The 13,691-nt window shown below is 32.8% G+C and overlaps 1 protein-coding gene across 4 annotated transcripts in view; it reads right to left on the bottom strand.

The window, feature by feature from the left end:
* Window positions 1-13,691, bottom strand: part of STRN3 (striatin 3) — a 113,875-nt gene that overhangs the window by 30,277 nt on the left and 69,907 nt on the right. For 3 of the 4 annotated variants that reach the window (XM_082838371.1, XM_082838368.1, XM_082838369.1), the window contains exons 6-8: window positions 7,579-7,708; window positions 6,209-6,350; window positions 862-972 (exon numbers count right to left, since the gene is read on the bottom strand). In XM_082838371.1, the coding sequence (XP_082694497.1) occupies window positions 862-972; window positions 6,209-6,350; window positions 7,579-7,708 (383 nt within the window). The remainder of the gene's footprint in view (window positions 1-861; window positions 973-6,208; window positions 6,351-7,578; window positions 7,709-13,691) is intronic. The other variant, XM_082838370.1, reaches the window with a different exon arrangement.

Genomic DNA, 13,691 nt, shown 5'->3' with positions numbered 1-13,691 from the left:
ACTGTTTTCTCCTACACACAGTCAAAAAATTTAGACTGGCAGGATTCAATGGCCAGTTCAAAATAAAGTTCCCCAAAACTAAACTTCAGTTTCTCCATTTAATACTCATAGGTCTGAAGATGATTTTCATGCGACTGTTCTTAAGCTTGATTCACAAAATGGAAATAAATTACTTCTTTGAGATGTGCTGTAGCTAAATTTATACTTTTACAATACATTCATTGGTCAGGATATTAACAGTGAAAAATACACTGAGGTACCCAAAGACACTCAGTGATTGACCAAACAAACCCTACTGCCACCACTACCCTCTCCTCTGGCCTTACTCCATCAGAGTAGCCAAGAAAATACTGCCTAGGAGAGCTTTTTTTGCTACTGTTGTTGTTTGTGGTTGGATTAAGGCCAGAAAGCACAAACTATGGAAAGGGCTTTCCTATTCACTGTATTTTGGAATTCTGAAACTAAGAAATGTAACCTGGACATGAGCTGGTTATAGCAGTAATACCCTATGTATCAACAATACAGAAAGTTATACTTTCTTCCTTTTGAACAGATTTCTATTATTTTTCATCACAAGGCCAATATTCCTTACAGTTTGGTAAACTTTTTAAAGCTTAAAATACAGACAAAAACCCTGAAATTCTTCCTTCATCCTTATCCACATATTTAAAATGATTTCCCACTTGATCAATAACACAACCTAAATTACATTCAAATAAATTTCAATTATACAACAGACAAAGTTTAAAGTTAGTTGCCCCCTTTATAAAACAAAAAGAAGTAGACAAAAAAATCAGAACTGAAGAATTTTTTTTTTCTCAAAGATTGGTATACAAAAATTATAATAGAATCTGCACTTACTCTTTACCCCTTTCTTCCCCTTTCGTTCCTTCTTGTACTGTTCCTTCAGTTTACTTATTAGTCCCTGGTCTACATCCCAAACCTCAGTAGTTGGGGAGAGGTCATCTTTATCTACATGCAGCATATTATTAAAAGAAAAAAAATCAGCAGTTGGCAATGCAAGCTGTTGGCAGTAAACTGTTATAGCTTTATATAATCATAATAAAAATGTACTAATAGCATATATTCAAAGTACTTTAAAGGTGCAGTCTCAGTTTTGGTATTCACAACTCAAACTCTAAAAGCTCATCTAGTAAGTTTCTAAACATTTAATACCACTAACAAAAGTTAAATGGTGCTTCATTTCTATGAATCACAAATTTGAAGGTTATTATTCTTTCAATAACTGATATTCTTACAATGGACTGACATTAGAAATCTAATGTTATACAAAAATAGATCACTGCATCTTTATAAAAATGTTAATAAAAAATTATTCAGCCAGCATCATAAAAGCAAATGAATGAATTACATGCGAACTACTCATAAAAGTGCAAGCTAGAAAGGTCAGTGTCATTTTATTGATGAAAATATTCATGCACCTTCCGTCACATTGATTCTGCATGCACAAAATAACTGTACTAATGGAGAGGCATTCTAGTCCAATATAATACATACATATATTCCAAACTACAATGTTTCGAATAATCCATACAAAGCATTCAGAGAATCCCACCTCTGCCCCCACCCCACCCAAACAGTTCAACATCTCATTACCTTCTTCCATTGGTCTACAACTAAGATTAGCAAAAAAAAAAAAAAACAAAAAAAACAAAACTCAAATTCCACTGAAGAACTTTTTAAGAGTTGATACTTTTAGGGTAAGATAAAAGCAGTGAAAAGTATGGAGAAGTGAAAACATACATTGCTGTAAATCTGCTAAGGATGATACTTTAGCTATTTTAGCTGAATAAACAAATCCGTATTTGTTTTAAGTAAATACTTGTGCCTAGAATAAATTTACCCTATAGTGAACTAAAGGAAAAACAGCATTAAAAAGAAGCAGAATAAAAATATGTCTATTCGAATTATTTTAGGCATTAAAGGCTTTTCCATCCTTTAAGTTTTAAACTTACTGTTTAAGTTGAAAGCTGTTATTAGGAAGTTTAACATTTTGTTAAAGAACTAAGAGTTTATTTAACCCTGTTATTAAATAAAAATTATACCAAAACACATAGGCTAAGTCAATCAAGAAGACTGACATAAGAGGAAGATTTTAGAGAAAACATACTTTAGAAATTTTTGTTAACTCATTATATTCTGGCTTACAAGCCTTATAAACTCCCTAGGACTCACTGATTGCATCTATACAGTGGACATAAAAAAAGCCTTTTTTCCTTATAGATAGTTGTATGTAAGTAAACATAAAAAATTCTCATATTTAAATGGTACACAGGCAAATTCCCTGGCAGTCCATTGGTTAGGATTTGGTGCTTTCACTGCCGGGGCCCGGGTTCGATCCCTGGTTGAAGAACCACGATCCCGCAAGCCGAAGGTACACAGAAATTCAATTTACTGTACCTTGAGCTTTTCCTACTATAATTGTCATCACTTTCTCCCTTACGGTACTATGATCTTAGGTAGTCAGTATGTAAAAAGCTAAATCCAAAAATTTGCTAACTTGAATTACCTGAAACTAGGTTGTTCAAGCCTGAAATTTACACGATTATTTGTCAAATCTGCAAACTGTAATACTGTTTGTAATACAGCTGTAATAATGATTTAAATAGAAAATCCACTTTTCATGTACTCTAATCATGAAAACAATGCTATATCAGGAATCCGTTCTGTCACTTTATCAAATACTCTAAGAAAAAATGTGATCTAAAGAATCGCTTGTACTCATCTTAATAAAGCTTACAATTCTTATTTTTAAAAGTGACAAATGGACACATTTTGAGCAAACTTTGTTAAACCTCATAGAAACAACAACAAAAAATTTAAGTGGTATATACTTTACACTGGAAGTTAGATAAAACAGTAAAGTTTAATATGTTTTTTAAAAGACCTTTGTAGAAAAATAAATCTGTGAATAGCTCTAACTGGAGTAGCAAAGGGTAGTGAAGTGAAAAAGCAAAGGGAATAAAAAAGGATAAGCTTAAGAAAAATACAAATACTACTTGCAAGGTAAACTCCAATCTAGAAAACAAAGGTAAACTTAAGGCAGTGCAAAGAAAAGGTTGGTGAATGCATATGTGCACAAACATCCTGAAACTTGCCTGGTAGGTAACAGCTGATTTGATATTACTTATAAGAAATAGTTAAGAGCAAAAGGGAAGAAGCAGCATAATCTTCTACATATTAATTCTGTTTTTAAAAAATCTAGGGGGAAAAAAAATACCAAGAAATGAGGTTGAATCAGTTGCGGGAACTTTCTTGTTTACAAGAAAACACAAATATGCACCAAAAAAATGACCCTTGACAACTCAAAACCACAAAGGCCTAAAATTTTGTTATGGTGATTCTAACTACCAAAGCAAAGGAATTATACAAATCTACTTAATATAGCATAAATTGGTAACTAACTTTATGCAAATATTCAGTACTTTATTCATTATATTTAAATACAAACATTTGGTATTTTGTAGTCCTATACATTCTACAGACCACAGTTTCAAAGTGTAGGAAACAATAACTAAACAACCTTAAAATGCCTAGTCTCCATGAGAGAAATACCGAAATTAGAAATGCTCACAATATTTTTGATTATGCCAAGAAGTAAAAACTGCTAAAATTAAACCCAGAGTACCTAATGTAGATGACAGAAGAAGAAAAAGATTTAAAAGCTTTCTAAAAGCAGTGGTTTCATAGGATAAAAGGATTCAAAATTAGGTACCCGAGTAGACTGCTAGTATACAAAATAAAAAATAACATAGATTATCCGATGTGGGTGAATACTGGGATGTTTCATTATGACAGACTATTTACTTTTAAAAACAACAACAACAACAACAACTGTGTCCTTTACCAAGTAATTTATCTGAAAAGCATCACCTTCCCATTTGTAAGTAAATTCAAATTTTAAGTAAATGAATTAAATAAATATAAAGGGATATTTGTATATCCAGCCTCTTTGTTTTGAAAAAAACTGAGTATGACACCTGTTGAGTAAAAATGATAAATTCAAAATCACTGCATAGATCCTTTGATAATTTTCATTTCTTAAGGAAAGAAACTACTTGAACCATCTTGTTCTTAACAGAATCCTTTCCTTCTCAAGAACTTAAAATGCTTTAAAGGTGTTTTAGACTTGTCCGGAAGGAAAAGACTTTGTCGGTTACTTCCAATTACACAAGAAGATTCAGGTCACTCTCAAATATTAACAGTAAAAGTAAATAAAGTAACGACACTTGTCATTCACACTAATTAGGTCCTCTCTTGAAACTCTGCTCTACAGCCAGAAGTCTCTGGACAGAAGGACAATCAAATGCACATAATATAGTACTTTGATTATAGAAATAATGCCATTTTATACAAATTACATTCCTGAAATTTTTATGTATTCTTCTGATGGACAGTTAAACTTCCAGCAATTTTAGGTGAAGAAAATAGGAATGGATATGTGCCAAGATTTAGCTATACAGATGTTTGAAAACTGCTTTTGATCGTTTTTTTCTTTAATAAAAATAATCTAAATGTACAACAGTACAGCAGAGTTAAAGAAATAGTGGAACATATTCCATCAAGAATACTATGCAGTTTTTGAAAATGATGTTGCGGAAGAATAATATATTAAGTGGAAACTGTGGTTTATATATCAGCACGCAGCAAAATCCTTGTTAAATAAAGATATAAATATTAACCATGATTCTCCCTATATAGCAGTGTTACAGGTGATTTTTAATTTTCTTCTTCACATGTATCTGTGCGTTCTAAACCTCCTAAAAAACACAGGAATTATAAAATAATTATGTATTTATACAATTTAAATATATTTATATAATTATTTTAAAATCCAGAAAAAAATAAACAGTATTTTAGAAACTTTCGGAAAAAAATAAGGTATTTCCAACTTTGAATGGGTTGCACAGAGAAGTTAGAAGAAAACATACTTTTACTTTTCTGGAGCAAGGTTAATTCTTGCTCTTGAGCAAAGCTAATTCTTAAGAAGGGAAAATTTCTATAACATAGCTATTTTCAAATAGTAAGTACAAAAGTGTATATTCGAAGTCTAGAAAGTAATTGTGGAATTTTTAATACTTTCAATTAGTATGTCTCCTCTTTCCCCTTAGAAAACAGAAGTAAAGATCTGAAAACAATGCTTGAGAATTATAAACAATGAGAAAGCTGATAACAAAATTCAGATCTTTTAAGTACTCAATTTGTATCAGGATAGTCAATAACATTATCTCTTAGGTCTTGTCTCTCCTGCTGTTAGCAATATTCAGCTTCAGTATATAAGTGAGGCATTTTTAAAAAATCCAAGTGTGTTTCCTTATTACCAAAGTAGTTTATAAAAATCTAGTGATAATTCCCCTTGCTAGTAACTAAGCAACTTTGGTATTCATGTGAAATATGCATTAAGGTACTTAGTAACCTCCTCCAATAAAGCTCTGTAAACACAATTTGAGTTCTCCCTACCAGGTAACGTGTTGATATTAAATGATGATTAAATGAACATTTTTAATAGGAATAACATACTGGACCTCAGCTATTAACTTAAAATACTTTGTACACTTTTATTTTACTTTCTAATGGGGTTTTTAAACCCTGTATAAATAGAACTGTTTTATCCCTTTTAGTTATGGCTGGATTATTATTAGCAGTAGGTATCACTTCCAAAGGCTAGGCTCTAATGCATTTGTACACTGAATATTACATGTAATGAAGTTTAACACGTCAATAAATCTTGCTCAATATAGAGCTATAATTCAAGATTAGTAGCTTTATTACTTCCTAGCAATAAATCAGATAATACCATACAGGAATACTGAAAAGAGTTATCTTCTTGAAACCCAGGTTCATTACCAAATTAAATCATAGGAATGTTTAAAACTACATACATGCTTTAAAAAAAATCTGCTAAGAAGAAAGGAATTGGATCTCTAAATTGACTAAATATTTCAACTTTAAATCAAGACAAATTTCAAAAAATCAAAATCCACCAAAAGCCATATATTAAAGTTTAGTCACCAAATCTAAATAAATTGGTGCAAAATACTCTGAAATTATTCAATACCACTCTTCTCCTTGCTCTCAGTTTAACTGCCACCATATGTTCAGATATACACATTCCACATATTATATTTAATAAAATACAACTTTAAGGGCTAGATGATTTCCCACCCCCATTTCTTTATCACCTTACCCCATTCTGTGCCATCCCCTGAACTCCGTGCTTCTCCAGCTCCTTCACCGTCTTCAGCAGACACTAAAAAATCAAATTCTTTCAGTGCTTCCTCAGTATCAGGATCATCGGTTAGGTCAGCAGCTAAACCTTCATTACCTATCTGTAAATGGAACATAAGCCAAGAATTACCTTTATGCTAAACTGTAAAGGAGTCCTTTATGTTTTCACACAATTATCTTTACATTTGCACTCCCATTTTTAGATTAGATACAAAATTTTAGATTTTCCACATAGTTCACCAATCCCAAATTATACCCTAGATAAATGGTTGTCAACAGTGCTGTGTGAACACTGTTATAAAATGTGATGCAAGCAATGTGGTAATAAGAATGGTTAAAATCTTAATCTTCAAGTATGATGATTCTTACAAAGAACTTCTCTAATTACAATAGATTCACAGGTACCAAAAGACCCATGCACTAACTTACATTCTAATATGTTGTGTTGAATTGACCTCATTCACTGAGAACTGCAGAGGCAGTCCGTAACATATAAGGATATGGCATAGTTAATAAGGACATTAATGCAAGTCAACAGCTGTGGTATTTATAGTAGTGCTTCCCAGAACAAAAAAATAGGGAAGGATCAAAATCTCTATTCACCTATGCTCCACATATGAGTGTGTTACACACATGAAATTTGGCAGAAAGGTTGAAAACTGCTTTTATAGACTAGAAGCTTCTGCGAAACACTGGCATTTTTCCCATATTACTGTAAAATCCCAAAGAACCACAACAGAACCCATCCACTTTTTTTTTAAAAAAACATACTTGAAATACTGTACACTATTATGACAATTCACACATAGATCATTTAATCTACTTTTGCTCTTATAGCTAACCCGCATCAACACTAAAATACATAAACCTGTTTCTTAGGTTATGAGCAAAAGCAAATTTTTATTAATCCTTAACAAACAATGAGTGTTGACACGTACATTTACAATTCTTAGTTTACTCCCTCACCCAGGGTGGGAGTACCACCCCACTTCAGTTACAATTTACCACTTATTTACTGTACAGGAAGAGAGAGACTTCAGCAGTGATTCTTAATTGTGACAGGAGTGGAAAGGATGTAACTTTTTAAAAAAAGTTTCAAATCACTGGACTAGTCCTATAAAAACAGACGCTTTTCTTGCCATTTATAATACAGCAAATAATTTGTACTATGTGTAGGTAATTCAATAAGAACTGACTATATAAAACTTCCAAGTGACATAATAAATGATCAATCACTCCCAATGTAACGAAAGACATCTTGAAATATTCTATTCCAAATACATGACTACATATATTTTAGCTAATAAGAATAGAAAATTGAATTCTTACTTTGTGTTTATTTATCCGATGTTTGTCTTTTCCTTCTGGGATGCCTTCAATCATGTCATTTTCCTCTTCTTCGTCGCTGTCATCAGCATTTTCTAAGAAATTGAATGTCTCAAGAACATCACCAGAAGGCCTGTAAGAGAGGAAAAATGATGAACCAAAATATTCCAATGATTAATTCTAATATTTCTTTCTGTCTCCTATTTTAAAATAGTACTTGAAGGTAGTAGAGAGATTCTAATGAAAATTTACTTATAATGTATTATCTAAATATTCTACACAAAAATGTTTGAAAGATCATTTATGTTCTACAGTTAAAGTATCTATCAATAAAAGCAGTTGTTAAGTTTCTACAATGAAAATACTTTAAGTAATTGCTACATCAAAATAAAAACCCTATAGTATTAGGCACTCAAATGTGCTATTATTTCTCAAAATAAAGCCATCATGAGCAAGCAACTTAAACTCAGCATTTCTTATAGCTCTACAACCTCTTACAGCTTGGTGCAAATGTTTACGACTAAAACTGAACTTTATCGGGATGCTCAGATTTAAAGTTATGGTAAATCAGATATAGAACATTCCAATCTATTTTACAGATTTCCTTACCTAGAAAACAGGATTATTAATATACTAAAGAAATACTTTCAGGACTTAACCTGGGGGTCCAGCGGTTGAGACTCGGTGGTCCCAATGCAGGGGGCCCGGGTTCGATCCCTGGCCAGGAAACTATTAGATCCCGCATGCCACAACTAACAGCTTGCGTGCCACAAGTAAAAGATTCCACATGCCACAACTAAGACCCGGCGCAGCCAAATAAATAAATAAATACTTAAGGGGGAAAAAGAAAAACTACTTAAAAAAAAAACCTTTGAAGTGTTTCAGAACCACTCATATAATAGGTAACAGTGATAATCTATTTTTATCTACTTAAGAAGTCATTTTAAAACTATAATCTGAATTCCTCCTCTATGTACAAAAAAGGTTTTCAAATAGTTGTTTAAATGTCTAAAAACAGAGGCTGCAACAGAGCGGTGAAAGCTTCAGCTGAACGCAGACTCTCACAATGAAAGTCTCAACTCTTCCACTGACTTAGCTGCCTGAATTTGGCCAAGTCACTTAAACCTTTTGGCCTCAACTTCTTTACCTGTAAACTGGGGGGGTTAAACTAGATGACCTCAAATATCCTTACTAATACGAACAGTGCATGGTAACAAAAAGAATAATAGTCTAAAAGTTAGGGTTTTTTCTCTCCCTGATTGGTTCTTAGTCCAAATTAAGGATATAATACAATTCAGACTATTTTTTTAACATCTTTATTGGAGTATAATTGCTTTACAATGGTGTGTTAGTTTCTGCTTTATAACAAAGTGAATCAGCTATACATATACATATATCCGCATATCTCCTCCCTCTTGCATCTCCCTCCCACCCTCCCTATCCCACCCCTCTAGGTGGTCACAAAGCACCGAGCTGATCTCCCTGTGCTATGCAGCTGCTTCCCACTAGCTATCTATTTTACATTTGGTAGTGTATATATATATGTCCATGCCACTCTCACTTCATCCCAGACATAGGGTTTTAATAGGTCTATTATACTCTGCCTAATCCAGCACATGGTTCAAGGACCTGTATCAACACTGAATGTAGAAAGAGATGTGTTTTTCAAATGCAAATTAGTAAGAACAAACAAAAAACTACCACAATAACAAAACACATACTTTTCAGTTCAACATTAGTAATACGTCTCGATATCTGGGGATTAAATGAAAGGCAAAGAAAATATTTGACAAAATTGGCACTTCAATGACAGAAAAATAAAAAATTTAAGACATGAGAGTTTTGTTTTGAACTTTAATAAAGTATTATTGTTCCTTGGATAGAAGTTCCTGTCTCTAAAGTGAGAACTCACGTTTCAGGTTTTAAAAACTGTATTTGATCACAACAATACACGTACAAGGTTTAAAAGTCAAACAGCACAATCAATAAAAGAAAGAACAGATGAATCAGACTTCCCAAAATTAACAACTTTTGCTCTTTGAAAGACACTATAGAGAATTTAAAGAAAAGTCTACAGATTGGGACAAAATATTTGCAAGTCACACATTTAATGAACGACTATATAAAGAACACTTAAATCTCAACAATAACAAATAAAACAATGAAAAAATGGGGAAATTATTCAAACAGATCCTGTATCAAAAGATATGTGGATGGCATACACAGATGCTCAACGTCATTAGTCTTTAGCAAAATGGAAATTAAAGCAACCATGGACTGTGAAGGGTCTGAGACTTTGCCCTACTTGCAAGCTACCATGCTGTTTCTCTTGAGATGTTTTCTTTTTAGCATTCACGATGATGGCCTTTGTATGGATTTTTTTTAATTCACTTTATAGTGTAACTGGGAGAAATCCTTTCAATGTGGAAACAAACATCCTTGGAAACACATTCTATAAATATATTCCAGAATTTTTTTAAATTACTCTTTAAAAAATTTTTTCAACACCAGTTTACCTGTTCTCTCTTTTTGAAACTCCTATTCAGATGTTGTCCCTCTTGGACTGATCTTTAGATTTTCCTCTCTTTTCAGTCTTACTTTTTTTCCCCTTTTCTCTTTTCTGGGAGAGTCTTTTATCTCCCAAGTCTTACATGAAAATTATTTAAATCACACTTTTAAATTTCTATTAGCTCTTTTCTGATCTCTTACTGAACCTTATACAATAACATATTACTGTTTTATAGATGTATTATCTTCTCTCAGTCCTCTCAGAAGAGTAATTATAGTTTTGAAAGTCTTCTGCTCCCTCTTTTCTCTGAGTTCCTTTTTTATGTTTGGTTCCTTTGGTCTCCAATTTTCATATTAAAGTCTTTCCTTAACTGTTAATATTTAACAGTGAGGCACAGAAAAACTAATTGGATATATTGTGTACATGGGTGAGGCTTGTCAAAGTAGCTAGCTTCACTTCTGTATAACAACAGGGCAGAGTCCCAGCCATTTCACTGGCAGATCCCAACTGTCGGATCATAAGGTCTTCTCTATTAATGTGATCATATTCCTGCCTGAAAGGGATTTAAGACCAGCTGCCAACATACCTGAAGCCAAGTAGAAGGAAACAGGGAATCTCACTGCTCAGCTAGAGATTTTCAGATAATCCTCCTGTTTTCAGTACAGTAGCCCACCCTACAGTTGCTTGTTTTCTTAAGAAATCAGAAATCACTGGAATTCACCAGAAAATATACCACCATTCTTTGGGATAGGGGAGGGGTGTTCAAGCGGCTATACAGGATTAAAGAGGGGGTTTAAGATTCTAACTGCCTCTTACATAAACTTGAAACTAATTCTCTATTAATAATCCCCTCTAAACCTGACTCCAAATGTACCTGATACCTCTAACTCCTTAGCTTTTGGAACTTTACTGGCATTTTGGGACTTGAATTGGCTTGTTCCTTTTCTTCTTTCCAGCTTCCAAAATTATTAAGTTCTCCCTATCTAATGGACAGTATATCCTCTCATTCTTTCTATATATTCAATTTTTTGTCCTTATGTGTCAATCAGTGTGTCTTAAAATGTCTTTAACTGATATTTTAACAGAGGTTCCAGAAGGCACACAAGTAAATCTGCCTTTAATCCACATGCTTAAGTGGACATCTACATCTATGGAATTTTATAATAATTTTTTTCTTTGCCAACTATTTACTATCCTTTCTCATTCAATAAAAAGCAATCAACAGAATTTTTAAAATTATATATCCAGATGAAGGGAAAACAGAATGAAGTCAAGAGTAAGGTTCGTAAGTAAAAGGGTAAAAAAGAGTCAGTGTTTTCTAGAGATAAGGGAAACCCACAAATATGGCAAGATTCCAAACAGTCAGAGTAAAAAGAAAGAGAGCAACTACTGGAGGTTCAAAGGTAAATCAGACCAATCACTAAGAAGCAGCACAGCTTTTCAGTTACAAGACCTATGAGAACTCTCTTCCCCAATGAATCCTTATAAGGTGGAGGCTGTGTGATATGATACACTACACACCCACAACATCCCCCTACAATAAACCAAAGAATAAACCAAGAAAGACAACAATGACATTTACTCAGTAGAATCTAGTAAATATTACTCTTGATTGGGTCACATTTCAACTGGATAAGCAATATTTCATCATAGCTATTATTATGCACCAAGCATTGTTCCAAATGCCTTACATTAATTCATTTCTTCTTCACATCAACCCTATCATTACCATTTTATAAATGAGGAAACTGAGGCACAGGAAGGTAAAGTACCCTGCCCAAAGTCACAGCTAGTAAGCAGCAAAGTCCAGATTCAAACCCAGTCTGTCTTCAGAGTTCCCATTCTAAACCATTAAGCATACTGTCTCTAATAATATGATCTACAATTTACCATTCTTCTACTGTTGAACATGTAGACTGCTTCAAATTTTTTATTGTTATAAATGAGAATACGATAAACATCTTTTTGTTGACACCTCTATCAACATGTTAGGTCATTTTCGTATTTCTTAGGAATTTTCAAAGGTCCTGATCATAGCTGAACCATACACACCTACATTAGTACAGACTCACAATATACAGCTATATTCATTAAGAAGGAAATCACATTGATTAAAAACAATTATTACCTAAATGTCTGTGGACGGATAAATGGATAAAGAAAATGTGGTAAATACATTCAATAATTATTCAGCCATAAAAAAGAAGGAAATCTTGTCATATGCTATGACACTGATGAACCTTGGGACATTATGTTAAGTGAAATAAGCCAGTCACACAAGGACAAATACTGTATTAATTCCACTTATATAAAGTATTCATATATTATATAAATATATATAAAGTATTTAAAGTAGTCACTCGTAGAAACAGAAAGTCAAAGGGTGTTTGCCAGGGGCTGGGGGAAGGAGGAAATAGGGAGTTGCTATTCAATGGGTATGGCGTTTCAGTCATGAAAGATGAAAATGTTCTAGAGAAGTGCTCTACAATATTGTGCTTACAGTTAACAACACTGTACCGTACACTTAAAATTTATTAAGATAGATCTCATGTTATGTGTTTTTTACCACAACAGAAAAAAAAAAACTATTAAACTCTTAATCTTGCAAAGGGAAGAAGCTTTACAAGGAGAAGATACAGTCTGTTGTGGATTTTTAATTCAGATTCAGGTGTGATATAGTAAACTGTGTTCCTCTAAAGTAGTTATAAATCCTAAGAACTACTTAGCCTGGTTAGCTGACAAGTTTAGTTTAAAATAACATAGTAATATCCTTGCTTTTTCGCTAAAGCTATGAAAGCTCTATGATTCCTGAAATCCAGAGTAAAGAAAACAAGGGCTCTGTTAGATGTCAAATTGTTTTTATTAAAGAGACCTTATTTCTCAGAAATAAAACCCGTAAACTAAAGGCTTATGTTAACCTGAAAGCCTTTAAATAACTGCATGATGTATCTTAGATAAAATGTATCTAAGGTATGAAACAATGCTAGTTTATAAACTGTACATATTATTAACTTCTTAAGCTCTAACCAAACTAATGAATTCATTTTGGTTTTTTCCACTCTTTTTTCTTTGTCGTTCCAACCTATGTAATTCAATGTAATATCTAATGGTAAAAAATGAAAAGAAAGTTCCATCTGCTTGACAACTTGCATTTATCAAATCTGTACTATAATCAAAAGTGTATTTGGTAGACAGAAAACAAGTGTTAATGAGGATGTAGAGAAATTAGAATTCTTATACATTTCTGATGGTAATGTAAAATAGTCCAGCCACTTTGGAAATGAGTTTGGAAATTCCTCAAAAAGGTAAACACAGAGTTACTGTATGACACAGCAATTCCACTCCTAGGTATAAACCCAAGAGACTTGAAAACATATGTCCACACCTGCGGACCAATGTTCAAAGTAGCATTATTCATTATTCCAAAATGTGGAACCAATCAACATGCCCATCAATTGGATAAGGAATGGATAAACAAAATGTGGTATATCCATAGAAAAGAATATTATTTGGCAGTAAGAAGAAATGAATTACTGACATATGCTATAACATGGATGAATCTTAAAAATATTACACTAAGTAAAAGAAACTACTCACAGAATAACCA

This window comes from Leucopleurus acutus (assembly GCF_964270905.1).
Source record: "Leucopleurus acutus genome assembly, chromosome: 1".
NCBI classification, from domain to species: Eukaryota; Metazoa; Chordata; class Mammalia; order Artiodactyla; family Delphinidae; genus Leucopleurus; species Leucopleurus acutus.
The sequence above is the reverse complement of the archived record's forward strand: the minus strand, read 5'-3'. Positions and strand labels throughout refer to the sequence as shown.